Source organism: Gouania willdenowi, chromosome 18 (assembly GCF_900634775.1).
Source record: "Gouania willdenowi chromosome 18, fGouWil2.1, whole genome shotgun sequence".
Lineage (NCBI taxonomy): Eukaryota > Metazoa > Chordata > Actinopteri > Blenniiformes > Gobiesocidae > Gouania > Gouania willdenowi.
The window spans coordinates 8,626,632-8,642,314 of record NC_041061.1 but is presented as its reverse complement, the minus strand read 5'-3'; the positions used below and the strand labels follow the sequence as shown (position 1 = coordinate 8,642,314).

Genomic DNA, 15,683 nt, shown 5'->3' with positions numbered 1-15,683 from the left:
AAAAAACTAGAAAAGACTATTATTTTCTTTTTATTTTTCATTGTCACTATTCAAAACAATGCAATTTAACTAAAAATAAATCTTGAGTGACATAAATAAAGGAATAATACAAATGAAGAAGAAGCCTATTAATTTAAATTCTGGTTCTATAGTAAACAATGCAAAACTGCATAATAGTTTTTTCTTTTTAAAAGTGCAACTGAAAATGTATTTTGTGCCTTCACAATTGGACTTTTAAAAAAAAACAGTCATTGCACTGATTTATGTCAGATATTTGTTTGGACCAGCAGAGGGTGCTGGTAACCCAGTGGTCAGTTGGCATGCAGAAGAGAAGAGATGCTATGTGCTAGCAGACAGAGCTAATAGAAAAACGTGACTTTTACAGATATTCATGTAATATTACAGATATTCTTTCGTGCTAAAGGGGTAAGGAATCATTTATGTACATGTTTAAGAGTAGAAGGCGGCCAGAAATAAAGTAGTAGCAGATTCCGCCCGCCGCGTACACTGCTGGACAAAAGAAGGGATAAATGTATAGCGCCCTCTGCTGTTTAAAAAAGTACTGCGATTCAATTTTCAAAGTATTGATGTCAATCGTGATACCTATGAATCGATTTTTAACTGCCTTACGATTAATTGTTACATCTCTACTAATGACAGGTGTCATGTCATACTAATGACAGGTGTCATGTCACAGTAATGACAGGTGTCATGTCACAGTAATGACAGGTGTCATGTCACAGTAATGACAGGTGTCATGTCACAATAATGACAGTGTAACGTCAGTCTTTATGTTTAAATCTTCAAGTAAAGTGTAATAGAAAAGTTTACGACTAATGATGTAAAACCGTATTTACCTTTCAACTATTTCTAACTTTCTGCTGAGATCCAACTCTGTCAGGTTCGTTCATAAAACTTGCATCTTTTGAGCTTCGTCGGCAGGTTTATCAGCAAAATCTGACCATTAACCAGTAGCTCTGTCCCTCATCCTCACCAATTAATGTAGGGAGTGATATTCTACAACACAGAGCTTTGATCAAACAGAGACACACTGCAGAGGCAGCGAAATAACAGCCCAGATTTCCCTAATGAGAGAAAATGAGTTGTTATCAATGCTTGATAAAGTTAATCATGAGATCGGCAGACGACGTGCCACAGGAGTCCCGTGGGGACGCCTCAGCTGGGGGTAAGAAAACATTTGAGATGCACTAATGAGTGGAGGGCTCGTGCTCATCTGTCCTGCGTAGGAACGCTGAAACGACGCTGAGGCAGCACAGGGAGAATAGATGGACACGCACGGACTCTGACAAACAGCATTCAGACCTTTGTTCTGACAGCGAGTCCAATAAAAAAAGAAGCGTTTTGCAAACAGAGGAGTCAATTACACAGCGTGCACATCTCATATTTTGGTTGATGTGCTGTCAATAGTCGTTCCTCGTACATGTGAAATCCAATTCCTGCAGCTCATTCATCTCTGGAAGCGCTCCGGCAGCAGCACAGTTTGTTGGTGCTCTCATCTTTTGCACTTTCATGGATGATGATGATGATGTTCTTTGTTCCAGTAATATAAAAAAAAAAAGGAACAAGGTAGCCCAGCTGTGTGCGAGACCCTCTGAGATCAAAGATCTTTACAAAAGGTCTGCATTGATTTAGGAGTCACATAGCAGTCTGTGAAGGGCTACGCAATGTTACTACTACATCAGAGACTAGAATACAGTGTGTACCAATGTAATGTAAGCATATTCAATGTTTTATTCCAAAAGTACCATTATTTGTAGTTATTAATTTCATCCATCCATTTTCAGACTCGCTTATTCCTGTTTTTCAGGGTCGCGGGGGTTATCAATTTCAATGTAATTCAATTGATGTCCTTAAAGCTGATATCTGGAGTTTCTGAGATATCTATGTATATGTATGATTCTTTTGAAATACAAAAAAATACCTAACTAGTCTTTTACTATGGTCTACTGTAGGTGGTCTTTCATTTACATTAATGTATATAAGTCCCTCCTTCGTCCTATAGACCCTACAAATACAAATGGGAACGATCGCCGACTGCGCCCAACCAATAGGCTTCCACTTCCTGTTTTTGAGACTGTCAATTAAGGTGAATGTGGAACTGTGCACGAAAACAAGGCTGCGCGTCACAAGAACAAATGTAAATATGATTTTGGCTCTTACCTGACCCAGAGACCTATATCAACGCAACCCGATGCGACCTTGTTATGTTCCGCGATGTGCGTGCAGAAAAGTAGAGGCGTGGCTTCTGGTAGATTGGCAGAGGCAGTGGGAGAAATTGAGACTGTTTAGGGCGGGACATCGGGACGTTTCTCACAGAAACTCTGCATATCAGCTTTAATTTTGAGAGTATGTACAATGTGATTTTCTTTAACGAATAATGCCATTGAAACATTTGGAAGCAAACCAATGTCACACCATTTTCAAACATGCATATTATGACTGTTAAAAGTAAATCGCACTGAGGCAAGAAAACTATTCTTGACAATATCACTTTAAAACAACTCAGAGAGAGCAAACCTCCACCAAGCACCCAAATATCCTCGTTGCCAGATATTGGCAGTTGGGTACCATAATCATTCACACTTTAAAGGCTTCAAAGAAACGTATATATACAGTAATAATGATACAGTAGATCCACCATTTTTTTTTAGAAAATCGCGATAAAATGCACAATCCAGATCCAATACAGATTAAATTCAGTGGAATAATCGAAGAACCAACCAGACTTGACTCAGTCAAATTTAATGAAGATCAGTCAATTACAAACCAACGTACATTTCTGAAAATTCGCCAATGACGGTATAGTATATTGACCTGGATCTGTTCACAATCTTATTGAATCTTCCATGGTGTAAACAATCTTTGGTTAAAATGTTATCAAAATCAATTGGACATAATCCTGCAAACAGTCAAATAAATAAATAAATGCCCATGAAAATATTAGCACCAATTATGCTTCTAAACCTGTATTAGTTCAACAGCTAATAGGTTTACTTGGTGACAGCACATGCATTACACCTCCAATCACACGGTTGCGTAGGATTTCACTTGAGGGCGGTTCACCGGTTGGCGTTAGTTAAAAACTTTCAAAAAAATAACGTTTTGGGACCATATCACACATTTTCATGGGATTTTTCTGGTTAAACGGGTGGCTAAGGGTCTAAAGTGTAGCTAACGGACATGTTTAATCTCTCGTGAAACAATTACAGTTTCTGTAATTAATCTGAAGTATATAAACGTAAAATCAACAACAGTACCTGTAGTCGACTCTATTAACCCTATTTAGCATGTTTTGTACGAATTCTGGAAGGTTAGTATCCAGTAACGTCATTTTAACACGGGAAGACGATGGCTAATCTAATAGAGATTAGCGTAAATGTGTATCTGAAACGGAATTGATGAAATTTTGCGATTTGTTAAGTCTAAAATGGGATCTTGAATCCTTTTTTTATCATCCACACTCATGGCATTGCATGATAATCTAGCTTCATTAACTAGTAGTTAATAATACATTGATGTGCAGGTGGCTTCAACTGATTAATACATTTTATTCTAGCATTGACTGATTTTTTTTGTTGCTTTTGCCATCATCATTGCTGGTCAAAGTGCCGATGCAGAGCAGAACTCTATGGCTGTAAAACAACAGGAAACGTCACAAAAAAAGGCCTTCGGGGCATCAATTTCATCCCATTTTCTGAAAGCTGTTGTCTCCTACAGCCAGAAAGCTTTAACAGGACATTTTTATTTCCATTTTTTTTTCCTCATATCCAACTATCTAAGGCTTTTAGCTGTGAGCAACACGTCAGAGACAATGGGGGGGAGAATAAATCTCCATCTACAACCAGAAATCCAAAGGCTCATGTGAAACAGAGGAGCACAAACGGTTTTTCCAACACTGTCATAACAATACAGGTATGAAAGGTCAAGAAAGTGCAGTGGGATCATCAGGGAGGGATACTATAGCTTTCCCTTATAGGGCGCCCAATGTAAACTCACTCACTTTTTCATAGCCAAAATATTACGAACATTTTGCTCATTTTTCTTTCATTTGAGACAAAAATCTGTGTAAAACAGAATGTTCCATATCATTGTTGAAAATTTGTATACACAAAAAATAAATCTAAATGTAAAGGTTAAATCTAAAACCAGACCAAAAAGGAAACATTTCCCTTCTAAAAACCTGGAGAACATGATTCTCTTTAGGTTAAATGAAAGATTTTGGTAGTTAGAGTTTTTTTCTGTTAGGCAGTTCCCTTAGTTTTATGGTTAACATTTTGAAGTTCTTAAAAATGTTAAACTCAAAGCTGCTCTGGGTTTTATTGAGCATTTGCGCATTTTTATTTCCTTGACAAATTTTATTTATTCATCTTTGCTAAATTCTCGAGGTGTTCAAAGGTAACAGATTTACCATGAACCAGTATTCTACAAGTTCTAATAATAATAATAAAAGATATGGAATTTGCTGGTTTAAAATCCCTGTCTTATTATTGAATGAATATTTGTTTTACTTTTTTGTTTGTGCTTAAGTACATTTAATAGCATGTACTTTTTTACTTTTACTCAAGTAAAGGAGCAACTTCAGTAGTTTTACAGTCATTTTTTCTTCAAGTATCTATACTTTTACTTTACTACTGCCACTTCTGAGCTTTACACTTAATGACCGATTCATGTTTTAGATTTACATTTACATTTAGATTTATATTTAACATTTAGGTTTACATTTAAATTTAACTTAGATTTATTTTTTCATGTTTACACAGATTTTTCGTGGGAAAACAAGCACCATAATTTCAACATTATTCTGCCCTAGTTTGCACTTCTACGTATACATATAATACAAAATATGTAATAAACTGACCATATCCAAACAATAAGCGATAGATATCAGTCATAACACATTCTTTACTTTGAATCTCCAAGATTTTGTGACCAATTTCTATTTAAGTATGTCATAATTTGAGGAACATTGAAGGATTTTGTAAGAACTTTGAATTTTTCCAACAGTTTAAAAATGACTACAATCATGCTATATAAGCACAGACAAAACTTTTACACAATAATCAAGATTTTCTCTGTCATTTTGACTTTCTCCTGTGGGCTGAATTGAATGTGCTAAAGCCTAGGTTCCCAAAGAGGGGTGCGGGTAACCCCAGGGGTACAAAAATTGTTATGGGGGGAACATGAATAAAAAAAAGAAAAATGGGAAACTAGAGTATAAATTGACCAGCATTGCCACAAATTACACATTAGCCGACTACCTATGGTTACAGATTATTATTTTTTTTATTATTATTATTATATTGTTCCTTAACAGGATACAGGTAAAGGTCAGTGACAAATTTCACTTTAGGGCTACATCGTATATGACATTACGTCAGTGGTTCCAAACTTTTTTGGGTCGTGACCCCATTTTAATATCACAAATTTTTGGCGTCTCCAGAGACAATTTAATCTTTCTAAAATACATTTTTGATAATGTTTGCACTAGTTGCCAGGATTGGTGCACAAAATGACAAGATTCGCCAGCTGAGATATTTTTATACGCCATTTTATTTGAACTAGATTCATATTTGAAAGAGTGAAAGTATATAATACAGTTGTTTAGGATTGTTTTGTGGGTTGAAAAATTTATATTAATTAAAACTTTTTTTTTTTTTGGCCGTTAAACGTATCATAGACTGCCAGTCATTGGCTAGTTTAGGTCACATGGTAGGTGCACCACGTGACTTAAACTTCCATCAGTTTTATTTTAGCTCATATTTATATTTTAGCTACCATGCTTACGTTTTTTTTTTTTAACCCTAACCCTATCCCAGGAAATACCCTAAAATGTTTATTTTTTTCATAGATGTATTTTTAAAGGTGGAATTTGCCGTTAAATTTGTTAAAATGAAAAAATGTATATGTCAAAAATGGGTTTCGAACCCACGGCAGTGGAAGGAAGAATCCTTGAGTCAGGCCCCTGACCGATACGTCATCGGTCGTAGCCATAGCCCGCGGGACTATGGCTACGTTAACTGTATCTCTAGACACTTTATTTATTTTTAAATCAGTATTTTGTCATTATAAATTATTAGACATTTTAGAGGACCCCGTTTAAATTCCAGGTGACCACACATGGGGTCACGACCCCAGAGGTTGAAAAACCCTGCTTTACATTATTATGTTTTTTACGTTTGGGAACTCCTGCTCTAAAGGATCAGACTTGGCCCCCGGACCATGAGTTTCACACTTGTGATATAGAACGTTTTACATCAGTGAGATGTTAGTCAGGTCTGAACCCAGCAGGTCTCTCAGATCTATGGACACAGGTCAGATAGTGGAGCCCAGAGCTCACAGTAAACATGGTGATGCTGCGTTTAGTTGTTATGCTGCAAAGAAGTGGAACAAACTGCCAGCAGAGCTGAAGTCAGCAGCTAATGTGAACATTTTTATGTCATGTTGTTGTTGATGATTTTAAGCTGTTCTTATTGATTTTAAGCTGTTAAGTGTTCTCTATTGCACGTTTTGATCATGTAAAGCACATTGAGTGGCCTTGTGTATGAAATGCGCTATACAAATAAATCTGCCTTGCCTTGCATTACATGAATTTGTCTGAAATGAAAGAAAAACGAGTTAAATGTGAGGAAAGTGAGCTAAATGTTCAAAATATGTATATCTGCTATGAAACATTGACTGAGTTTTTACATTGGGCGCCCCATATCCCCTCACAATCTGATATGAGGCTCGCTCTCATCCATCAGATGCCCGCGCACGCACACAAACACATACAGTACATACACACGCAGATCAGGACAAATTAGCTGAAAGTTGCAGACTTCTGTGGCTGAAGGTGGGGATGCCCCCCAGCTTTGGCTCTCAGCCAGTGGATGCTGGAGTGATTTCTTGACTGATAAGCATGACCCATCCACTGAAGCCCAGAGCTGTGTGTGAGCCATAGAGCACAGCCAAAACACTAGCTCTGCTGTGTCTCTGTGTGTGTCACAGAGATGCTCTCTTCTTCTTCTTCTTCTTCTTCTTCTTCTTCTTCTTCTTCTTCTTCTTCCTATTTACCACTGCAGCACAGAGGAGATGCACACACTGTACCCACAGTTTTCTGCTTTTTTTTTCCTGCTAGGCTGGAATTATAATGAGAACGAGTGCATGCAGAATATTCATAGGCTGTCACTTTATAGTGGGATTGTTGGAGGGCAGAGTGCATTGCAATGGGAAGCCTGGATATAGGACATGAACTGGCGTCCAGGTTTTTGGTGCGCACACACACACACACACACACACACACACACACACACACACACACACAGTTTCCTTTCTTCTTTAATTGGCATTTTCATAAGACTGAGGTGAACCTGTTGCACCATGAGAAGAAAGAAGCTGACTTTGGTTTGAAGTGTTGAATAAAACAACACAATATTCTGTATAAATTATTCACACACAGAGAAGTCAAACCGAGCACGGAGAAATAAACCCCTAAAGCAGTTTTTTTTGTTTTTACGCACCAAAACAATCACATTTAACTCATTTAAATAGAAGATTTTCACAATTATTTCAACAGAAACCAACAATATAAGCCTTTAGTGTCTTACCTTAAGTGTCTCTACGTCCAGAGTGGCCGACTGCTCCATTTTACACCTTTGAACCACTTTTACATCTTTACACTAAGTTCCACTAAATGGGAAAACGCGTAAAAACCGCTTCCTATGTGCATGTTTTCTTCTTCGTGGTGTAAAATATGTGCAGTTTAAAGTTAAATCGACACAAATTCATCCCGGGTTTGTTTGTTTTGTTAGAGTTCAATCTGCAGTGAGAGATAATCACAGACCAGGTGTGCTCCAGTCAGAGGTTCTACTCTCACTGGCCGCTTCCTCTCCATCAGCAAGGCAGCGATAGCGTAGAAAAACCACATCCGGTAGGGATTTTCACAATAAAATAATTTTAAAAAAAAAAGAGCCGCCAAAAACCGCCACTGGAAGCAATGTCTAAAATGCATTTGTCAAACTCAAGGCCCGGGGGCCAACTTCGGCCCTTTTGATCATCCAATTAGGCCCGTAGAAGAAAGTAAAAATGACAGAGAAAACATTAATCATTGTTTAGATCAATATTCAACTCAACAATATTTGCAGGTGAATTTACCTCGTACTGAGATGGATTATGAGCATGCCCGCTACCGGAAAATTAATTTTTGCTATAGTTCCGCTGTGATTTTTGCTACCTCCGCCGTGCTGAGTGAGTGACAATCTTAGTCAACAACTTGAGTTTGGTAATGGCAGTGGCTACCCTTGCGGTTGCCGTATCAGTATATACCGACATTCTAACCGTACGCAGCAAGTTTAGGTCACGTAATAGGACAGTCATTGGTCAGTTTAGGTCGCATGACTAAGACTAAACCTTACCGTAAATCTAACCCTAAGCCTAAAAAAATGCTGCCATATTGGGCTATAACCTAACCCTAACCCTAACCCTAAACTTAAACCTAACCCTAACCCTAAACCTAAACCTAACCCAAAAAATTTTCCAAAAAAGAAAAAAAAAAACATGACTATGATATACATTGCAATAAATCACAGTTAAACTAATGTAACTTTACAATAATAAACTGTACGTAGCAGTCACGTGTGAGATTGTAAAATAATCTCAGTACGGACTAGGTAAACTACACCGGTGTTGTTTCTATATAACCCCAGTTTTACCCTTTTATTCTGACAATCCAAGTTAGACAATTTCCGGATGTTTGTTAGTGAACTCTGGGTCACTTGATAAAAATCAGTTAATCTATCACCAATGAATGTATTAAAATAAATATGACCCTGTCAGCTGATCACCATATGCAGTACCTGTAATAAAAGGAAACTAAAAACCTGCTCCAGAAACTCTGAGACTAAATACCGCAGTAGGAGGTTATTGAGCCTTTGTTCAGGGTTAAAATAAAATATTCTGTGGAAACTAAAATATTCATGCAAAACTTGAACACAAGCAAAAAGCTTTCTTATGCAGAAACAAATAATCATTATACTGAGGGGTTCCCCTTCTAAAGATGGAGCGCTTTCCATTCATTGGTCATTAGTGCCCTCTGCTGGGCATTATGTGACACTGCAGATGTGAACACAATAGCCTCACAATGGGGCCTACAATTACATACCCTCTAAAAACATAACATTGTTCCATCCATGCAAGTAGCCTGCATTTATAAATTAGAAATGCAACAAAATAGACAAAACACATTTCCTATAAATAACACAAGTGTAAACTGTAAATGACTCTGATCATATTAATTGAAGGCTTGCACACGAAAACATGGCAACGCATAATTAGGCCAATTAAAAAAGAAGGCCAGGCCAAGTAGGCTTATACGAGTCACAGAAAGTAAGTGCCAGAGTAATCCAACAATAGACAATGTGACTGAATATAGACACATACTGTATATATAGACAAAGTTATCTAAAAAGCAAGGAACGTCTGTGTGTGTCTGTGCGTGCGCGTGTGTGGAGCAAATATCTCCCCGACGCGGCGCGAGTTCGACCTGAAACTTAGTCAACGGGTTCCAAATACCCCGAGTGTGCGTATCTGTTATTTTGGAGTAATTTGGTCATTTCAAAATGTTTATTTTAATTTTATTTCACTTCTGGACGGCCCCGAAATGAAACCTATTCAACTTTTGACCTCAGGGTGTGAGGTACAGAATATGTACACCTCTTTGCACATCCAACCTTCAAACACATACTCATATTGGCCATAAGTAACTCTACTTAAGCTCCCACGTGAATGCATACTGTACTTCTGACGGGCACTGTACTAGTATAGACACATTTTAGTAAAACAAAAAGGTTCTTGAAAAAATTGCTAAATATGCCCTATCTTAAAACATTACATTGGCTCAATAACAGATAACTTTGCCAGTCATCACCAGTAAACTCCAACCCACATTTCCACACACCTATGCCTATGGCACGAGCCTACATCAGTCAGCCCCGCCCCCTTTTATTCCCTCCCACCCATATCACACAGGATTATGTGAAATGGGGAGACAAGGTTTCTTCAGCTACATTTTACTTGTTGAAGCCAGACATATTTTAACTTTCACCATCTTAGCAACAGCAACAGAACAAGTGATGGATTCCACCTAAATTAAAGGTCCCATATTATGCTATTTTTCACCCATCTTCATTTGTTCTACACAGTACAACAAAGTATTTGAGGTTTATTTGTCCAAACCCGCCTGTTTTCTGGAGTTTTAGCCTCTGAAAAGTGACTTTCTGACCAATTCTAAAACCGGGCTGTGTGAGTGGGCGTGTCCATAGACGCAGACTCCTCCTATGACTCCACACAACAATTGATCACAAGCGACTTTCTTTTGCTATTCAGACACTCTTGTTGTTGTTGTTGTTGTTGTTGTTGTTGTTGTTGTTGTTGTTGTTGTTGTTGTCAGTCATTAAACTGCACAGTACAGTAAAACACATGGCTATTTAAGTGGATATTGTGATTGTGAGTCAGTAAAACACTGTTTTATGAAGTGTATGCGCCGTGCAGCAACAGCAGCTGTTTCAGCCGCTTCAAACACTTACCGGAGCCGCTACGTTGCTTTATTGTCATCGTCTCGTGTAGATATTACAGGAAACGTCCATTAAAGGTGATAGTCTGAATCGCTGTGTCACATTGTGACGCGAACACAGTGTTGCCAGATTCGTGGTTCATGTTTGGGCTGTTCTAAGTAGAGATTGAGCTGGAAATTGTCCATCCGATCTGGCAACACCGATTCCAGATTTCACGTGTGAAACGGGGCAATTTTCTTTGTGTTTGATTCACACAGACCACAAACAAACGACTGGATGGTTTTATTTCACATTTTGTGTGCTATTAGACACAAAAAAATAGATTAAAAAAAAAAGTTTAAAAATCAACATATCAACCACCGGCCGGATGTGATGTACAATCGGGCCGGGGCCGGTCCGCGGGCCGTAACCATGGCACCCCTGCATTAGGTTTTATTTTTTGTAGTGTGTGTCTGATTGCAACCTTTAGAGCTGGTTTGTGTCTATTGGTGGTGTACTTTTTTAATCATTCAATGTTTTGTTTTGTTTTTTAATTTAGAATAAATGCCAACTAAGGAAAGGAAATGTTGTCACATTGTGTATTTTGATTTTATTTGTATATATTTTGGGATAATTAAAAAAAAAAAATGTTGTTGGGTAGATTTGTGTATATTATTTGAGTCGTTTTGTTCACTTTGTGGTAATGTGTGTTTGAAAGTGTTTTATATGGTATGAAGTATTTTTGGAATTGTTGTAGCAATCACGTTTTTTTCTCTTATTTTGTGTGTTTTTGTGTTGTATATATTTTTTTTTGAGTCTTTTTGTATATTCTTCTCAGTTTGTATTCCTTCGTTGTTGTTTTGTAGTATGGCACATATTTCCGTTTCTTTTATCCGCACCGGGACTTGAACCAGCGACCTTCCGGTTCCCAACCCATGTCCCTACAGGTGTTTTGCGCGTGTTTTGGTTTGTCCTTTTTGCATTTTTTTCCATGTCATTCTCTGTATATTTGTTGTTTTCTGTGTTATGAGACATTTTGTGTATTTTTCTGTCATTTTGTATGGTTTTTGGAGTCATTTTGTGTAAATCCTTCACTCTTTAAGCGCCCTTTACAGTTCCTTTAACAGACAGCAGAGGGCAGCAAAATCAGGCCAGAATAATCAAACAAAGAGCTGTGAACGTCTGAACCAAGGAATAAAAAACCACTATCGATCCGTTTATTTTTCATTACAAGGATGTCGGACTACAAGCAAGTCATCATGGCCCAGAAAGGGTAAATATTCCTGTTTATTTGGTATATTTTTGTGTAAATAATGCAATACTGGCATTTCGGGGGTTTTTTTTATTTTATTTTTTTATCCTTAATGGTGGATTAGTCTGATTTGATCCTTTTTAATGATCCATTCTGTGTTAATCCTGCAGGGTTAAAATCGCAGCTGGAGCTGTTGTGTGTGTTGAAAGCGAAATAAGAGGTGACGTAACCATTGGTGAGTCATCAGATCTAAATCTAGCATTTAATCAGTTTGTGTTTCAGTTAAAAAAAAACAAAAAAAAACAACAACAACATGTTTATCTTAATATTTCTGTCTAAAGGAGCGAGAAGTGTAGTCCATCCTAAAGCTCGGATCATAGCAGAGGCTGGGCCTATTATTATAGGAGAGGGAAATCTGATCGAGGAGCAGGCGCTCATTATTAACAGGTAATTATTACCACGTGTGTGTGTGTGTGTGTGTGATCACGTTATCATGTGTGTGTGTGTGTGTGTAGTTATCCAGAGAATAGAACAACGCCTGACTCAGAGGGAGATGAACCCAAAGCGATGATAATCGGCACCAACAACGTGTTTGAGGTGGGCTGTGGTATCCTTCACTAACTATATACATCACAACATCTCATCATCTATATTTATACAACGTCTTGAACACGTTATTGTTTGGAAAATATCAATTTAAGGGGAAAAATTTACGAGGCGATATTGTTGTAAAGCAGAGATCAGCCACCAGGGGGCGCCAATGTTCTGTTTTAGCTGAAATTTGGTAGTTTTCAAAGCTTTAAAAATAAAACTGAAGTCACTTGTTTTTAAAAGAACTGAGCTTGAATGAATATATATATATTAATATGAGAGTTTTTTTTTTCCCTCTCCATTATTAAAAAATATTAAAATTAATTGGGATTTTTTTTTTTTAAATGTGTTAAAATCTAGATAATCATATGTTTGAAATAACGCCTTGTGTTTTTAAACCACATGTGTTAAACTCAAGGCTCAGGTGCCAAATTCGGCCCTGAAGAGCATCCAATTCGTCCCCCAGGAGACAGTAGAAATAAAAAAAATTAAAAAAAAGTTCATTATTGTGTAAATTACCAAATAATTCAGTTGTAGATATCTCAAATTCACAAATTTGAATATAACTCCTCATTATGTTTTTCAGAAGCTTGCAGTTTTCCCATGATTATGTCACTAGAATGCAGTCATTTTTAGATGCAAATTGTGGAGAGTTAAAAAAAAAAAAAAAAAAGTCAATAGATCCTGCAATTTCTTATTAACAATTCCACAAAATTCCTCTAATTTACACACAAATTGGCTGCAAATATCCTGCTGTGACTGATATTGATAATTAGATCACAATGATGTTAAGATTGATTTCTCCCACCTAAAATGAGTTTGACACCCCGGTTTGAAACTTTCAACACTATAAGTTAGAATTACATAAATGTCATACTGTTTAACGTCTTTGTACCCTTTATGATCCTCTAAGAAAATAAGGGCTTGCACGCTATTTATTTATTTATTAGGGACAATAAAAACATCATTGCCTGTATTGTTCTGTAACAGAAAATACAGAAATACAATTTACACAAAATAAAGAAAATTGACATAAGAGAAAACAGAGAATAGAAAAAAACGGGGTGCCACTGCTGTCTATTGTACGATCCCCAATGTAATTGCACAGACAAACAAAAGACACACACACACACAAAATGACTCCAAAAAATAACAGAGAAATGCAAATAAGGACAACGAAAATGCACAAATTTACTCAAACTACACACAAGACAACAAACTTGGTCCACAAGTGAAAGTGTGCATAGTGCTTATTAATTATATTGTATTTTTTCTTCCGTTATTTAATTATTGTTTGATGCTGTTATATTTCCTATTTTCCTGTTTTTTTGGAGCTGCTGTAACATTGAAATTTCCCTCATCGGAGGATCAATAAAGTTTTATCTTGTAAAATAACTGAAACATATACAAAACGACACCAAAAATCCAATTTACAAAAAAAAAACAACCAAAAAACATACAAAATCACATAAAAATGCAAAAAATGACAACAAAAAATGCACAAATTTACTCAAAAGCTACAAATGTACAAAAAAACAACACTTATATACAAAACCGAACCAAAAATACACAAAAAATACCATAAATGCACAAAACAATGACAAAAACACACATACATGACTCATAACGACAACAAAATGCACACAAACGTATTGTGTATCCTAAACAATGGTGCTACAGTTTCCCAAGCATTGAAAATTGGAGACAACAACGTGATCGAGTCCAAGGGTGAGTACTGAGTACCAGCTGTTTTTTTACATGCTGATTTCCATTGTTGTAATGAAATCCAATCCGTGTCTGTATAACATGTGATTCCAGCTGATCTGGGTAGAAATGTGACCCTCACCAGCGGCTGCATCATCGGCGCCTGCTGCCAGATCAACACCAGCGAGGTGGTTCCAGAGAACATGGTCGTCTACGGTTCCTGTAAACGGCGTGTGCAGAGCGAGAGGCCGCAGGTCACTTCCTCTCTGCTGGTTTTTGTAAATCGTTGGATGTGTTGGATGTGTGCACTGCTGACTGATTGTTTTTCCTCCACTCTGTAGCCTCAGACTCTGCAGCTAGATTTCCTGATGAAGATTCTTCCCAACTACCACCACCTGAAGAAGACGACGAAGGCCAACAGTACACCGGTGAGGAGCTAACGAGCAGCTGCATCCAACGCGCATCCAACCACAAAACCTTTATTTACAGCAAACTGCACCAAACGCACTGTTTTTTTTAGGGTTTTTTTGAGCTTGCTTTACATTTTATTTTGGTGGGTTTCCACAAATCTCAGCTTGCACTTTTGCATTTGAATCAATGTGATGATCGATAACACATTTTGAATCTGAAGTTGACACCAATGGACCTAAATGTGCCATATTACATGTGTTTTAACTGTATTTAATGCCACTTAAATAAAAACAAATAAGCCAGTGTTGCATTTGTCATTTCTGACCACAGTGAGGAGCTGTTGAGCTGCTCTTCTTCTTCTTCTTCTTCTGGACCTTCCCTTCCAGGGCTCATTTCCTTCATCTAATCCCATTTTTTTACCCCATTATTGAGAAATCCAACCATCATCACATCTTCTTTATTTACCTTTATGAACCTTGTCTGTGGTTTCCAGTAATTTCTTACCTGGTAGCTCCATCAGAAAAAACATCACAGCCACATATGTAGCACCTTATTCTCAGGGCTGTCACTTCCTGATTCTGAGTGCAAAATTGGGAAACCATTGGCCCGTCGGCTACATGCGGCCCTATGTCGTAATATAGCGGGCCCCAAAACATATACACTGTTTTTATTATTCTGTTTAAGTGTCCTTGGGTGGCCTGAAATGTACTTTTAAAAGAAAATCTACCGGTATTATTAGGGTCCAAAGCCCAGAATGGCCAGAAGGACCCTATTGTAATTGCTCTTTTTATTTTTTATTATTATTCTAGTTTCCCTTTGATCACTAATAACTCACTAAAATTGCCACCACTTTGCTAATTTAATGCAATGAAAAAAATTGGTAAAAAAAAAAAAATGCGCATTACAAATGCAAAAAAAATATGATGGAACCCACGACCAATAGGCTTGACTGATACTTACAAAATTTACCACATTTATTCTTGACCCCAAAAAGAGCAAAACGTTACATTATGACCCTGTCCAAAACAAAAACAGGAAGTCAGCCATTTTGGTTCAAAGGTCAAAAATGGTGTTTAATAACTACTCAATATTACACATCAATCGACTCATAAAAACGACAAAAAATAGTTTAAAAAATTCCATAAAAACTTGTTTTTTTTTCTTTTGTTAATATC

The 15,683-nt window shown here is 37.2% G+C and overlaps 2 protein-coding genes across 2 annotated transcripts in view; one reads left to right on the top strand and one right to left on the bottom strand.

The window, feature by feature from the left end:
- The window catches only part of LOC114480341 (zeta-sarcoglycan-like), a 51,188-nt gene extending 43,326 nt beyond the window's left edge, over positions 1-7,862 (bottom strand). Inside the window, exon 1 of the mRNA XM_028474419.1 lies at positions 7,608-7,862. Within this exon, the coding sequence (XP_028330220.1) occupies positions 7,608-7,646 (39 nt within the window). The 5' untranslated portion in view covers positions 7,647-7,862. The remainder of the gene's footprint in view (positions 1-7,607) is intronic.
- Positions 7,863-11,681: 3,819 nt separating this feature from the next.
- Positions 11,682-14,759, top strand: LOC114480342 (dynactin subunit 6-like). Its single transcript, XM_028474420.1, has 7 exons — positions 11,682-11,823; positions 11,973-12,037; positions 12,144-12,249; positions 12,318-12,409; positions 14,074-14,121; positions 14,212-14,351; positions 14,439-14,759. The coding sequence occupies exons 1-7, from the start codon at positions 11,786-11,788 to the stop codon at positions 14,535-14,537; spliced, it is 588 nt and encodes a 195-aa protein (XP_028330221.1). The 5' UTR covers positions 11,682-11,785; the 3' UTR covers positions 14,538-14,759.
- The last annotated feature ends 924 nt before the right edge of the window (positions 14,760-15,683 follow it).

What these genes read in the sequence shown, in the direction of transcription:
- LOC114480342 (XM_028474420.1), top strand. Translation starts at nt 11,786, where the DNA reads ATGTCGGACTACAAGCAAGTCATCATGGCCCAGAAAGG. An exon ending in AAGAGGTGACGTAACCATTG is followed by an intron (nt 12,038 to 12,143) that starts GTGAGTCATCAG and finishes TTCTGTCTAAAG; the next exon opens with GAGCGAGAAGTGTAGTCCAT. An exon ending in CAGGCGCTCATTATTAACAG is followed by an intron (nt 12,250 to 12,317) that starts GTAATTATTACC and finishes GTGTGTGTGTAG; the next exon opens with TTATCCAGAGAATAGAACAA.